The sequence below is a fragment of the Elephantulus edwardii genome, unplaced genomic scaffold (assembly GCF_000299155.1).
Source record: "Elephantulus edwardii isolate Elephantulus edwardi_28Jun2011 unplaced genomic scaffold, EleEdw1.0 scaffold00242, whole genome shotgun sequence".
NCBI classification, from domain to species: domain Eukaryota; kingdom Metazoa; phylum Chordata; class Mammalia; order Macroscelidea; family Macroscelididae; genus Elephantulus; species Elephantulus edwardii.
Window position 1 is genome coordinate 3,467,503 of NW_006399992.1, and position 13,954 is coordinate 3,481,456.

Sequence of the window (13,954 nt, forward strand, 5' to 3'; positions counted from 1 at the left end):
GATTCTGATACATGGTAAAGGAAGAACCATGGATTCAAATGACAAATAAGATTATTGGTGAATTATTGATAGACAGAGAGATTTTTAAAGTTTGTTTTCTGTTGCAGCAATTGACATGTGGTCTGCAGGTGTCATATTCCTTTCTTTACTTAGTGGGCGATACCCATTCTATAAAGCAAGTGATGATTTAACTGCTTTGGCTCAAATTATGACAGTTCGTGGATCCAGGGAAACTATCCAAGCAGCTGAGACTTTTGGTAAGCAGTTTCATATTATAAACCAAAACAGATGCCTTTGATTATCTCCTAAGTATCACCTAGTAAATGAATCAAAATTCTCTTTACAGACAAACATATCTGCATTCATAAAGTTCTCTGCTATTAGGCAGAAAGTGTCTCAATGACTTGAAAAAGATTTGTGTTTGTGTAAGAAAAGAGTTTTATCAATTAAAATTTTTCATTCTCTGCATTTAAACTTATCAGACACAGAGTGCTGTATTTTTCCAGTAAGGTGCAGCTTTCTAACTTTAATCAAAAGACTAAGTTTAGAATAAAAATTTTTTAAATTCCCTATAAATGTGGCTTGACATTATTGTAGGAATATTTCTAATAATTATAATTTTTTAAGTGTAAATTCATTAGACATCAGCAAGGTACCCTGCTTGATATTGAGTAATAATCCTTGTCTTTAAGACAATTTGATAACTTTAATAATAAATTTATAAATAATAAATAAAAAGAAATTTAATAATTTTAGTCTATATAAAAAATACTTAAATACAGTGCAAATAAAGGATGACAGGGGTTAGGAGAGCAGGGAAAAAAATGTGTTGATGTAGGAACATATTGAATACAGGAAGTTGTCTCTAGCACCATGAATTCTTCTCTTTCGAGGCTAGAATCTGCATTGTGCTTCATAGTGCACCTGAGAATGATCTCACCCTTGCTCTAGCTGAAAACTTGAACTCCCGTGCCCTTCATCTATTGTTCTACAAGCATAATTATGACTGTTGGTTTCCATAGAGTGGATGCCATTGAATTAGCTTGGTAGCATATGATGTGGAACACCAGTGTGTAGCTGAGCGTCAAATCAGCTCAGTTCCTTAGTGCCTGGACTACCTTGTGCCTAACACCAGAGTCAGTAAGTCATAGCCTGTGATGCATTTCAAAATTACTTAAAAGGACCTCAAGAAATAGATATGATTATCCTCCTTCTTAAAAAATGAGATTCAGAAATTTGAAGGGAAAAAAATAAATTTTGACCAAGATCCATGTCTGGTTAAGAATCAATGGTGAAAAATTTCCCTTGTTTAGACACTGTTGTTGTTAGGTACTGTCAAGTCAAGTATGACTCATAGCAACCCTATGAACCAAAGATCTGAACCGTGTTCTATCCTGTGCCATCCTCACGTTTCCTGACACACTAGAACCCACTGTGGCAGTCACCTTGACAGTCTACTTGGTTGAGGGTCTTCCTCTCCTTTGCTGACCCTCCACCCTTCCCAGCATCATGTTCTTCTCCAAGGAGTAGCCCCTCTTAGCAACATGTCCAAAGTATGTGAGGCGAAGCCATATCATTCTTGCCACCAAAGACCACTCTGACTGCACCCTCTCCAAGACATATCTGTTTGTTTTCTTGGCTGTTGTACAGTGCTCTTCTGTAAAACCACACCTCAAAGATGTCAAGGATATCATTGCTGATGGATCCTGGCTGAAAGTAAGGAATACCAGAAGAATGTCCATTTGTGCTTTATTGACTAAGCAAAGGCTTATGTGGATCATATCAAAGACTATGTGGATCATAACAAGTTGTGGCTGACATTGAGAAGAATGGGAATCCCAGAGCACTTAATTGTGCTCATGCAGAACCTTTACCTGGACCTGCAGGACGTTGTGCAAACAGAACAAGGGAACACTGCATGGTTTAAGATTGAGATGGGAGTGTGTCAGGGTTATATTCTCTCCATAACTATTCAATCTCAACAAATTATCTGAGGAGCTGTACTCTATGAAGAGGAGTATAGTGTCAGGATTGGAGAGAGACTTATCAACATTCTGTGTTATGCAGATGACACAACCTTACCTGCTGAAAGTGATGAGGACTTGAAGCACTTGTTTCTTTATCACTAGTGTCATGCAAGAAATCTTTGTGATACTTAAGAGAGAAGTCTTATAATAGGGGCTTACCAAAAGTTTATGACACATTGAACCCATTACTAAGCCATAGACATTTATCTCATAACTAATAAAGAGCGTTTTATTTGAAAATAATGTAGGTGCCCGCAAGTCAACTCCAACTCAGCAACTCTCTGAATAACAAATTTGAACCTCTCTGTGTCCTGCACTGTCCTTGCCGTCTCTAAGAGGCTTTATCCCATTGTTACAGTCACTGTGACGATCGATCTTGTTGAGAGGATCTGTTCTTTCTCTAACCTTCCACCTTTCCCAACATGTTATCTTTTTCCAAGGACATAATAAAAGTTTGAGAATAATAGTTTGAAATAATCCATACATCAAAGGGGGAAATGACCAGGAATGAAAAGGAGCTTAGAAATGGTATTATTACAGGAGTATATTTTATTCTCAATTAGAAAATTGTCATCTCATATTGAATAACATTGTGAGACATCATGAACGTGAAAGTTAGCCTCAACACAGAAGTAGTTTGAAGAGTTTAAATCTTCCCTGTTCATAGTTGGAATTACATCAAGATCCAGCAATGAAAATAGAACTTCTAACAAAATCATCAAGGGCAAGTACAATGATAGCAGGCAGAGGCTTTTAGAGATTTATTATCATGTTGAGAGCATCATTTTTTTTCCCTTTTATATGTGTGTGGCATCACCATGATAGTTGGAGAAGAGATTGAGGTTGTTAGCAATCATAGCTTGCTCAGCCCCACAGTCAACACTCTTGGCACCAGCAGTCAGGAAATTAAAAGATGAATTTCACTAGGAAAATCTGTTGTCACAGACGTTTCCAGAATACTGAGAAGCAACAATGTCAGTCCAGAGACTAAGTTGTGCTCTATCCAGGCCATGATCTTTTCAGTTACTTGCTATGCATCAGAGAGATAGACAATGACTAAGGATGACAGAAGAAGAATCAATGCCTTTGAATTGTGGTGCTGGAGAAGAGTCTTGAACATACTATGGACCATCAAGAAGAAAAAAAATTCTGTCTCGGAGAGTTTGAAACCACATTTCTCCTTGGAGGCTAGAATTTTGAAGCTCCATCTCACATACTTTGGGCACATGGCCAGGAGGGACCAGTCCTTGAAGAAGGATATCATGCTTCGAAAGCTGTAGGGACAGCGCAGGAATGGAAGAGATGGATTGATACAATAACTAGGGCAATGGGGGTAGGTGTGCTGCCGTCAGTGAGACTAGCTCAGGACAGGGCAGGCTTCAGAGCTGCTGTACATAGGGTCACTATGAGTCACAGGCAACTCCACAGCACATAACAACAGTGCTATGCATATAGTTTCCAGGTTACAAATACTGGCCCTGTCTGTGATTCTATCCTATCTGACCAAGTGAAACAACTGAATTTTTACAATTGAAATGATTTGTCATGGTAAAAAAAATGGGAAAAATTAATATTTTGAAGCCCTGTTATGTAAATCTGTGCTTATTTTAAAATGATTTAACTAAACCCTACTATTCGATCTTCTAGCAGTCCATGGGATATTCAACACTCTGTGCCAACACCACAGCCCAAATGCATCGATACTTCTGTCATCCTTATTCATTATCCAGCTCTCAGATGCATAGCAGGTGATTGGAAAAACTTGAATCAGATGCACTTTAGTCTTCAAACTGGCATCATTGCTTCCAGGACTTTGGAAAGATCCTTGACAACAGATTTCCCCAATGCTATAAGTCTGATAATCCTGACTGCTGGTACCAAATGTATTGATAGTGGATCCAAGCAGGATAAGATCGTTTACAATTTCAGTCTTTTTTCCATTTGTCATGATTTTGCCTATTGGCCCAGTGGTAAGGATTTTTTTGTTCTTGATACTGAGATGTAATCCATATTGAAGGCTGCAGTCCTCGATCCTCTGCAGTGAGCGCCTCAAGTCTTCAGTACTTTCTGCAAGCAAACTCCTGTTGTCTGCTTAATGCCACTTGTTAGTCTTCCTCCAATCCTTATGCTACACTTGGCTTTATAAAGTTTAGCTTCTTTAATAATTAGCTCAATTTACAGATTGAATAGGTAAGGAAAAGGATGCATCCCTGATGCACACCTTTTCCAGTTAATCTGTGCAGTTAACAAACCTAGTTTCTGGTAATTTATTTACTTTGATTCTTCCTTGATGTACCCCCTGCCTCCTGATCTTTTTTCTTTAGATAATACAATGCTCCACTAATTAGATTATTATGCAGTTGCCTGTTTATGTGCTTAACTTAATTTATTCAGAAACATTTACTGATGATGGAGAGGACATTGAAACTGTCAACAGCTTCATCTTCTTTGGATCCACAATTAACACTGTTGGTACCAACAGTCAAGAAATAAGGAGATGCATTTCACTGGGAAAATCTGCAGTTAGGGACCTCTCTAAAATATTGAGGAGCAATGTTGTCAGTTTGAGGACTAACGTGGCCTGAATCAGGCCATAGTTTTTCAGATCATTTGCTATGCATCTGAGAGCTGGACAATGAATACGGATGATGGAAAAAGAATCCATGCCTTTGAGCTCTGCTACTGGAAAAGAACACTGAACATCCCATGGACAGCCAAAAGAACAAATATGTCTTAGAGACAGTGCAGCCAGAGTACTCTTTGGAGGCAAGAATGATGAGGCTTTGCCTCACATTCTTTGGGCTAGAGGGCTTAGTGAGTCCTTGGAGAAGGACATGATGCTGGGAAGAATGGAGAGTTGATGAAGGAGAGGAAGACCCTCAACCAGGTGGATTGACACAGTGACTGCTACCCTGGGCTTTTGTGTGTCAGGAAGTGTGAAGGTGGCACAGGATAGAACAGGGCTCTGATCTTTTGGTCATAGAGCCTCTGGGTTGTGACAGCACCTAACAATAATAAAAAATGTTTCTGCTCAAGATCAAAGACTACAACCTTCAATATGAACCAAAATTTCTTACCTCTGGACAAATAGGCAACATCCTGGTAATATGGAGAAAAGGTTGAAATCACCAAGGATTTCATCTTGCTTGGATCCACAATCAATACTCAGGGTAGCAACAGTTGAAAAATCTAAGGACATGTTGCATTCGTAAAATCTGCTGTCAGGAACCTTGCCAAAGTGCTAAAGAGCAACATTGTCAGTTTAAAGGCTAAGGCTCATCTGAACTAGGCAATGATATTCTCAGTTGCCTCCTATGAATCTGAAAATTGGATAGTGAATAAAGAAAACCACAGAAGAATCAATGCCTTTGAATTGTTTTTGAGAAAACTATTGAATATCCAAAAAACAAAGATACTCACCAGTGGGCCAATTGGCAGCATCAGGATGGATGGTGAAGAGATTGTACACAGCTTTAGTTTGCTTGGCTCCACAGTCAACACTCTTGGCACCAGGAAATTAAAAGATGTATTGCAATGGGAAAGTCTGCTGTTAGGGACCTTTCCAAAGACTAGGGCACGTCTAATACAGTCCATGGTCTCTGCAATCACTTGTTATGCATCAGAGAGTTGGACAATGACTAGGGAGGATAGCAGGAGAATTGATGCCTTTGAGCTGTGGTGCTGGAGAAGAGTATTGAGGGGACCGTGGACTTCTAGGAAAACAAACAGATTCATCTGGGCTGCTTCTTGGAGGCAAGGATTCTGAGGCTTCGTCTAACATACTTTGGACATGTTGTAAGGAGGGACAGGTCCTTGGAGAGGGACATCATGGTTGGTAGGGTGGAGGGACAGCGCAAGAGGGGAAGGCCCTTTATGAGGTGGACTGATTCAGTGACTGGGGTAATCGGGATGGGTGTGTTGCAGACAATGCAATTGGCACAGGACAGAGCAGGGTTTAGGGCTGTTTGTACGTAGGGTCGCTATGAGTTGCAAGCGACTCAACAGCACATAACAACAACATTGAATATCCCATCACACCTGCTGAAAGAACTACAGCCAGGGTGCTCCTTAGAGGCAAGGATGGTGAAACTGCATCTCATACTTTGGGCTTGTTATTTGGAAAAAGACAGCATGCTGGGAACGGTGGAGGATCAAACAAAGGAAGACCCTCAACCATATTACCGTCACAATGGCATTGAGTATCTCAGAGATTGTGAGGGTGGCACAGGGTAGGATAAGGTTGAGACCTGGAAAAGTTGAAGGTGGAGAGGCAGATAACTGCAGTTCTGTAATTAAAGATTATAGAAGTATAAGATGAAGCTGAGAAAGTTGGCAAAGTCCAGCAAATCCTTGACACAGCTCAGTAAATCACCGTTTAAAAAAAATTTTTTTTAGTTGTTCCCAGTTTATAGCCTTCAACTATAATCCAAACACTAATAGTCTTCTGTCTTCCTTATACTCAGTGCAGATATGTCCTTAAAATGTGTAGTTGAACTGCCTGTTTACCATAGTAGGGGCTTCTGACATAATTCAACCATTACAGTAATAAAATACATGGGTTTTGTTTTGTTTTCTTTTAGGTAAATTAATATTATGTAGCAAAGAAGTCCCAGCACAAGACTTAAGAAACCTTTGTGAGAGACTCCGGGGCATAGATTCTAAAAGTCCCAAGTTAACGAGTGATACACAAGGGCTTACTTCTCCTGATCCTGCCTTTTCAGAGAAGACCGACCATAAAGCAGCTAACCTCATACAAACACTTCAATCACAGCACTCTAAAAATCCACTGCTTAAAGGGGACAGTAATGGCTGTGAGCGTCATCTGGAGAAGGAAACTGATTTAGAAGGTTGGGATCAGGTACCTGATGAAGCATACGACCTGCTTGATAAACTTCTAGATCTAAATCCAGCTTCAAGAATAACAGCTGAAGGAGCTTTGTTGCATCCATTTTTTAAAGATATGAGCTTGTGATCATGTTTCTTCACTTAATGACCACTCTTATATATTGTTAAGGGAAGATGTGAATTCTTTGTAATAGCTATTTTTTTATTTAGCAGGACAGGATCAACAGTTTGTATTAAAATATTAATATTTGTTCGTGTGGCCAAATCGAAAATAATGCCGTTTTATGTATGAACTACTGGAGATTGAAGATTACTGATATTGGCTAAGATACTTTGTACTAATAGCATGATCTTTGAGTCAGATACACCAAAATGAAATCAGATTGTTAGTTTCCCTAATTACTTTTCAGAGCCATATGCAGAAAAAGAACACTTCTAGCCTAATACATAGGAGTTCATATCTCCATAGATTTGATAGGGGTTAAATGAATGCGAAGGTGAAGGTCAATGCTTTCATAGAGCTGTAAGCTTTGTGTTTTTTGGAAAACTCATTGGTGCTGGTATTCCTAATTCTATAGGTAAAAATTAGTTCCTTTTGTGAGGTATGTATAAGAAAATACTAGTCATGGGACAAAATATAACTTAAAATTTAATTTATCCATTTTTAAGTACTTTATGAATTGAAATGTCTTTTTAAAAATCTTTTCTTTTTCTTTTCTCCCTACCTGTATATACTCCTTGGGCTCTCTGGTGCTTACCATAAAGTTCTGGGTGCTTTATTAAATACTGCTTGTATTGAGGACTTAAAATGATGGATATACTGGTTGATAAGGTGATGCTACCAGCCTACAGTGAAGACTGATCGTCTTAAATGGTTGTCTTTTCTTTGAGTATATGAATAAGTGTGTCTTCTCAAGGTATCGTAGGTATAATTAGATAAAAAGGAGAAAGAAATACAGAACTGAGATTAAGTATTGGAGACTTTTCCTCTGCTTTGAGCCACCAGGTCTCTATCCTGATTTGACCAAGTTGGTCCTGCTCAACAAAAGATGGCTACTAGGATCTTCATTGGGTTGTGAAAAGAGACAATTAAGTAGGCAAAGTGGAGAAGAACCTGAAGTGTAGAGGCTTTTTATTATCCTGTTAATTTATATTTTGAAATGATGTATAAGTGGCAACATATCAAACTTAGAGAAAATAAAACTGTCTACAAGTAGATTGGCAGAAAAACTTCCGATTTTATAGAATATGGAAGCAGCTTGAAAACATACATATTTTATTATTTTTAAACACTGAAGTCAGTATTTATATCAATCTATTTTATCAGTATTCTCAAATAGGGGTTTTTGAGGTTTTTTTTATATATATAAACCATTACTATTGGTTTGCTCTGTTTTCTCATGTAAAATGTGTAAGGAAAACAAAACCGTGCAAATATTCTTGAATTCATGTTTAATAAAATTACTGTTTTCTTTTTTAACAAAGTTGTGACCACTAGGAGTATTTTCCTTCCGAGATTGATGCATGCCTTCTCTTCAGCAAATGATGGTAGTGATATTGCAATAGTTACATTTGACTGCTAAATGAAAAGTTAGGAGTTAGAACCTATCAGGGAGGGGCTCCATTGGAGAAGGTGTAGCAATCTTTCCTGTAAAGATTTATAGCTGGAAGCTCTGAGACAGTTTTAGGGTAGAGGCACCGTGAATTGTAATTGACTCAACAGGAGTGAGTTTGAGGTGTTTTTACTAGATTAACAAATACTGACATCACTCAAGAAGTAGATGAAAATAGATCAAGAAACAGATGAAACGCTGAGGTAGGTTTCTTTTGTAGGGAAAGTACTAGTTGACTTAAAGATTTGTCACATTAATAAAGACATATTATTTCCATAAATGATAACCTTGGCCAAAATAAAGTCTATCATCAGCTAAAGTACTTTTTACAAATTTGTGATTCAAAATCGAATTAGCATATCTTTATAAAAGTAAAAGGAAGGAAAATATCATTTAAATACCAAATGGGATAAAGGAAGACACTCTTCAAGAAAGTTTAAAGTCTAATGTTCAGAGCTCTTCAGCAGTTTCCTCTCGTGCAATTGACTATCTATGACAACTCGCTAGAAGGTCAGCTATGGGTTGGTTCCAACTATACACACATTTCAACTTCTCAGTAACATCACTTTGAAAACAGCAAGCGAGAGGTATAGAGTGTTAGTCCTCAAAGAGCTGTTAATGTTCAGTGTTCTAAATGAGTTCATGGGTAATTTTAGTCCCACTGGAGAATGTTGCCTCGGTTTTTAGTCTATCTGGATCAGAATTAAAATTAGTGAGGATCTTCTATATGCATATTTTGACTTTTTTGTTATGGTAAGTATATTTATAACAAGTTCCAATTTAATATTACATACATGTACAGTTCCGTGACATGAAGTATGTTGTGTTCAACCATTACCATTTACAGATTTTCCCATCAACACTGATAAAATCTCAGTGTCACTAAGCAGAGTCCACCTTTTCTCTCTGGCCCACACTCTTCAGACCTTTGAGCCTTCCAAGCACTATTTTATAATGGCAGGTAATTACCCAAAATATTCTAAAAACTCTGGCGAACTAGTCATTTCTAGGAAAAGATTACTAAGTAGTTCATGCCATTTCCTACTATTATGGAAGTTCTCAGAATGTTCAGCTGTTTTCCATTGTCAGCTTGTAAAAAGACTTGTGTTGCTCAGACTCTTGAGATAAAACTATTTGAGTATTTTCATTTAATAAGCCTAGACATTTAAAACTATTAATGTAACAAGCTACAAGTATTGAGTTTTTTCAACAGGCTGCAGTTTTCTAGCATGTTTAATAAAAGTTTCCCTTATAAGGAGAAGATTACAGTTGTCTTAATGACCAAAATAAAAACGTGGCACAAGAATGATTTATCTCAAAGAATTAAGCTTAGCTTATTTCAAAATCTGAACAAAAGTCATCAAGTGATACTAATATCTTGTTGTTTCTGGAATCTGCATTTTTTTTTGAGGGGAGAAATGTTAAGATTGTAGGAATATTGATTGCATAAAGTCGTAAACCCCACAAAACTTGTGGCTTAAGTCTTAGTAATTTCTGCTGTTTATGTAATTTCAACCATACACGTCACTGAAAAGTTATTTATCTTTAGAAACTTGCCAAATTTGGCAGGTAATAGTGTCTGCCAGTGTCTGCAGATGTATTGTTTCCACCTACATTTGTGCATGCTGCTGTAGTCTTTTAAAAATGCTATCCAACATTAAGCAGAAATGTCAACTTTATTTTTACTTTTTCCTATGTTCTTAAAACTGATGTTACTATTTTCTGGTTTTGTCAAATTATGTATCTAAACTATCATACTTTCTTGAAAGGTGGATGTTATCAACCATGTAGCAGATAAGTAATCAGAAGTACTTAATATGTCAGATTATAGCAAGGTTTTCAACAAAGTTCAGGCCAATTCCTGATTACCAACATCCAACTAATGGACAATTTCTACTTGTGCTTCAATAGTTATTGTTGTTGTTGTTATGTGCTGTCAAATTGCCTGAGACTCAGAGTGACCATATGTACAATAGCTCTGAAGCCTGCCCTGTCCTGAGCCATTCCACTAACTCCGATACACCTACCCTCTTTGCCTTAGTTTCAGTCTGACTCATCCAGGGTCTTCCTCTCTTGTGCTGTCCCTCCACCCTTCCGAGCATGATGTCCTCCAAGGTTTGGTCCCTCCTAACCACATACCTATGTGCAATGGAGCTTCAAAATCCTAGCCTCCGAGGAAAAACCTGGTTTTACCCTCTCCAGGATAGATCTATTTGTTTTCTTGGCAGACCATGGTATGTTCAAGACTCTTCTCCAGCACTGTAACTCAAAGGCATTGTGAAGACAATGGACTGGATCAGGTGTACCTTTGTCTCTAGACTGACATTGTTGCTTCTCAATACTCTGGAAAGGTCTCTGACAGCAGGAAGTATACACACTTCATTTACATAGACCAAGAACAAAACAAGGGAGCACTACGTGGTTTAAACTCAGAAAAAGTGTGCATCAGGGTTGTATCCTTTCTCCATACCTGTTCTGTAAACTGAGGAAATAATTTGAGATGCTGGACTCTGTGAAGAAGAATGTGGCCTCAAGATTGGTGGAAGACTCATCAACAGCCTGTATTATGTAGATGACACAACTTTGCGTGCAGAAAGTGAGGATTGAATCACCTCCTGAAAAAGACAGCTGGACCAATGGGCAACAGCATGATAGATGGAGAAAAGACAGAAATCCTCAACAATTATATTTTCTTTGCATCCATAATCAATATCTATGGCAGCACCAGTCAAGAAAGCAACAGATGTGTTGCATTGGGATAATCTGTCATGAACCTCTCCAGAGTGATAGCAGGGATATCAGTTTAATGACTAAAGTGTGACTAATGCAGGCTATGGTGTTTTCAGTTCTAACCTATGCTTGTGAAAATTGGACAATGACTAAGGAACACCAAAGAAGAATCAATGCCTTTGAATTGTGCTGGCAAAGAATTTTTTATATCAGGGACTGCAAGGAGAACAAGCAAATCTATGTTGGAGAAAGTGGAACCAGGGTGCTCCTTAGAGGCAATGATGGTGAAACATCATCTCATGTACTTTAGGCATATTATCAGGAGCAGGCAGAACTTGGAAGAAGAGATGCTGGGAAAGGTAGAGGGTGAGAAAGAAGAGAGCCCTCAATTGAATGGATGGACATGGTTTAAGAATGGGCACAAGCATGGCCAAAGTCATGATGTGGCACAGGATAGGATAATATTCAGAGCTGTTCTTTCAGTTTTATGAGCTTATGCCTACCAAACACCCCCCTCCCAACCCAGTACCACTTAATTGATTCCACCCTATAGAGTAGAACTGCCCCATAGGGTTTCTAGTATTGTGAGTCTTCACTGAAGCAGAGTGCCAAATCCCAGTTAGTAACAGTGCTTAAATTGTGGAGCTGGGAAGACTCAGCTGATCCTCCTTTGGGTTTCCAATGCTATAAATCAAATGGGAGGAGATTGCCCATCTTTCTCATGAACTGTGCTGGTGGATTTGAACCACTGGAGAGGCTTTGTCTTTGAGTAGCAGCACACCCCCCTATGGGCTATTCCACTAGAGCTCCTTATCTTGCCATATAACAAGACTAAGTAACTAAATGGACCGAGGTTTTCTTATTTACAAATTTTTAAACAGGAATGTTGTTCTCAGGTACTGTTGAGTTGACTATGTTTAATTGACTACATTCAGAGTGACCCTGTAAACAATAACTATGAACTTGGCTATGAACCTATCCTGTACATCTCAGCACATCCTCACAATCTCAGGTTCAAGCCCACTGTGAGAGTCAGTGGCATCGATGGTCTTCCTCTCTTCCTCTGACCCTCTTAACTTTCCCGGGCATGATGTCTCTCTCCAAGGACTGGTTTCTGCAGGAATGGATTATACGAATTCAGGGACTGCCTGTAACCACAAAGGTCAGTATTTAGCAAATAATGAGATTTGAATACCTAGAGTGAAATATCATGATTTTATGAAATCAATTTCAAGTTGGATGAAAATACTACCAAATTAAAATTTAAAAAGTGATTGCAAAAGAGTTCAAGACCCTAATTAAACCAGAGACTGCTTTCCCCGCCTACCCTTGTTTGAAGAACAAGAGAAGGATAAAACTGTTCTTGATTGTTATTTTGATTGCTTTAAACTTAAAACAATATGCAAGAAAGAATTCAAAAGAAGTAAAAAACTAATTTGTTGAGAGTGTATAATTATTATAAAGCAAGAAAAAAATGACTAGAAATCCTGACTGCTATGTAATTGGTTTAGGCTTTCAGTTGAAACAACCCAGGATGTGCAGAATACTTTTTTGAATTTAACTATATGTTGTCTTTATCTTGCAGCAGATTTCGGACCCCACTAAAGCTATTTTTTTAAGGAAAATATCAGGTTTTTTTCTAGGATTATTAGAAGGTGGATAGTTAAAGGAATACATAACTTCTATGTCCATCTCTAGACAACTTAATGATTGGAGGGGTGGAGGGTCAGCAGAGACGAGGAAGGCCTTCAGTGAGAGACATGAACACAATAGTTGAAACTATAGGCTATAAGGGATGGCACTGGGCCTGGCAAGGTTTTTGTTCTGTTTTACCTAACATTGCTATGAGCCACGTCCTACACAATGGTAACTGACATGATTCATGCCTAGTTCTGAAGTCTGAGGCTTCTGATGCCACTTTAAGAGGAAATAGAAAATGATTCAAGTGTTGGACTTCTGTCATCCTGAAATCAGAAGAATAACAGAACACATCAACTGCTGGGGTAAGTAGCCCAAACCAGAAAATGACACATCAATCTGATAATTCCCTTTTTAACCAGATATCTTTTGCATACGTTCCTTATCTACATTCTATTGATGGTGGTTTTTAAATGTATGTGTTTAATTATGTACTTGCCCTTTATGTAAATTCCTTCTGTAACTTCCCCGAAGACTAGCATATGATGTAGAAATGACTCCAAGTATGACAAGACCAAGGAAGCAAATCAGAAACAGATGTATGGCTCCATATCCACACATTGTTATTCTAGCTCTGTCCTTAAGAGAAAGGAGCAGTGGGATGGGGAAAGCAACCACCTCTGCGCTTTTCGAAACACTCATCTTGGTGTTTCTTTGTCTGGAAGAAGCTTCTTTGTTTCTTCCAGCATGTTGCTGATCACACTCGTCCTACACTCAAGTGTTCTGAGTAAAAGCAAAACCAGCAAATACTGAGTGCCTAATCGCTTTGATAAGTGCATGCATTGAAATTATATTTCATTTACTTTCTTGAGAAAATATTAAGACACCTATTAGCAATGATGCTGCTTTTCCCAGACATAACACAGTATCGTTGCTGGTTATAGCAAATGGTAAGAAAAATTAAGTGCCACACTTTTCTTGCCAGTCACTTTTCAATACTTGCTCACCCCTGTAAAAAATGTAATTTAAGTGAGGATGAGACTCTCTTGTCATAGTTTAGGCTCAGAATAGCCCTAAAGGATTATTTAACTTTTTTTGGTT

The 13,954-nt window shown here is 38.2% G+C and overlaps 1 protein-coding gene across 2 annotated transcripts in view; it reads left to right on the forward strand.

The window, feature by feature from the left end:
- The window catches only part of CDC7 (cell division cycle 7), a 34,046-nt gene extending 27,016 nt beyond the window's left edge, over positions 1-7,030 (forward strand). Inside the window, exons 11-12 of one of the 2 annotated variants that reach the window (XM_006898959.1) lie at positions 108-257; positions 6,608-6,999. In XM_006898959.1, the coding sequence (XP_006899021.1) occupies positions 108-257; positions 6,608-6,999 (542 nt within the window). Of the gene's footprint in view, positions 1-107; positions 258-6,607 lie in introns of both variants that reach the window. The other variant, XM_006898960.1, reaches the window with a different exon arrangement.
- Positions 7,031-13,954: the final 6,924 nt, after the last annotated feature.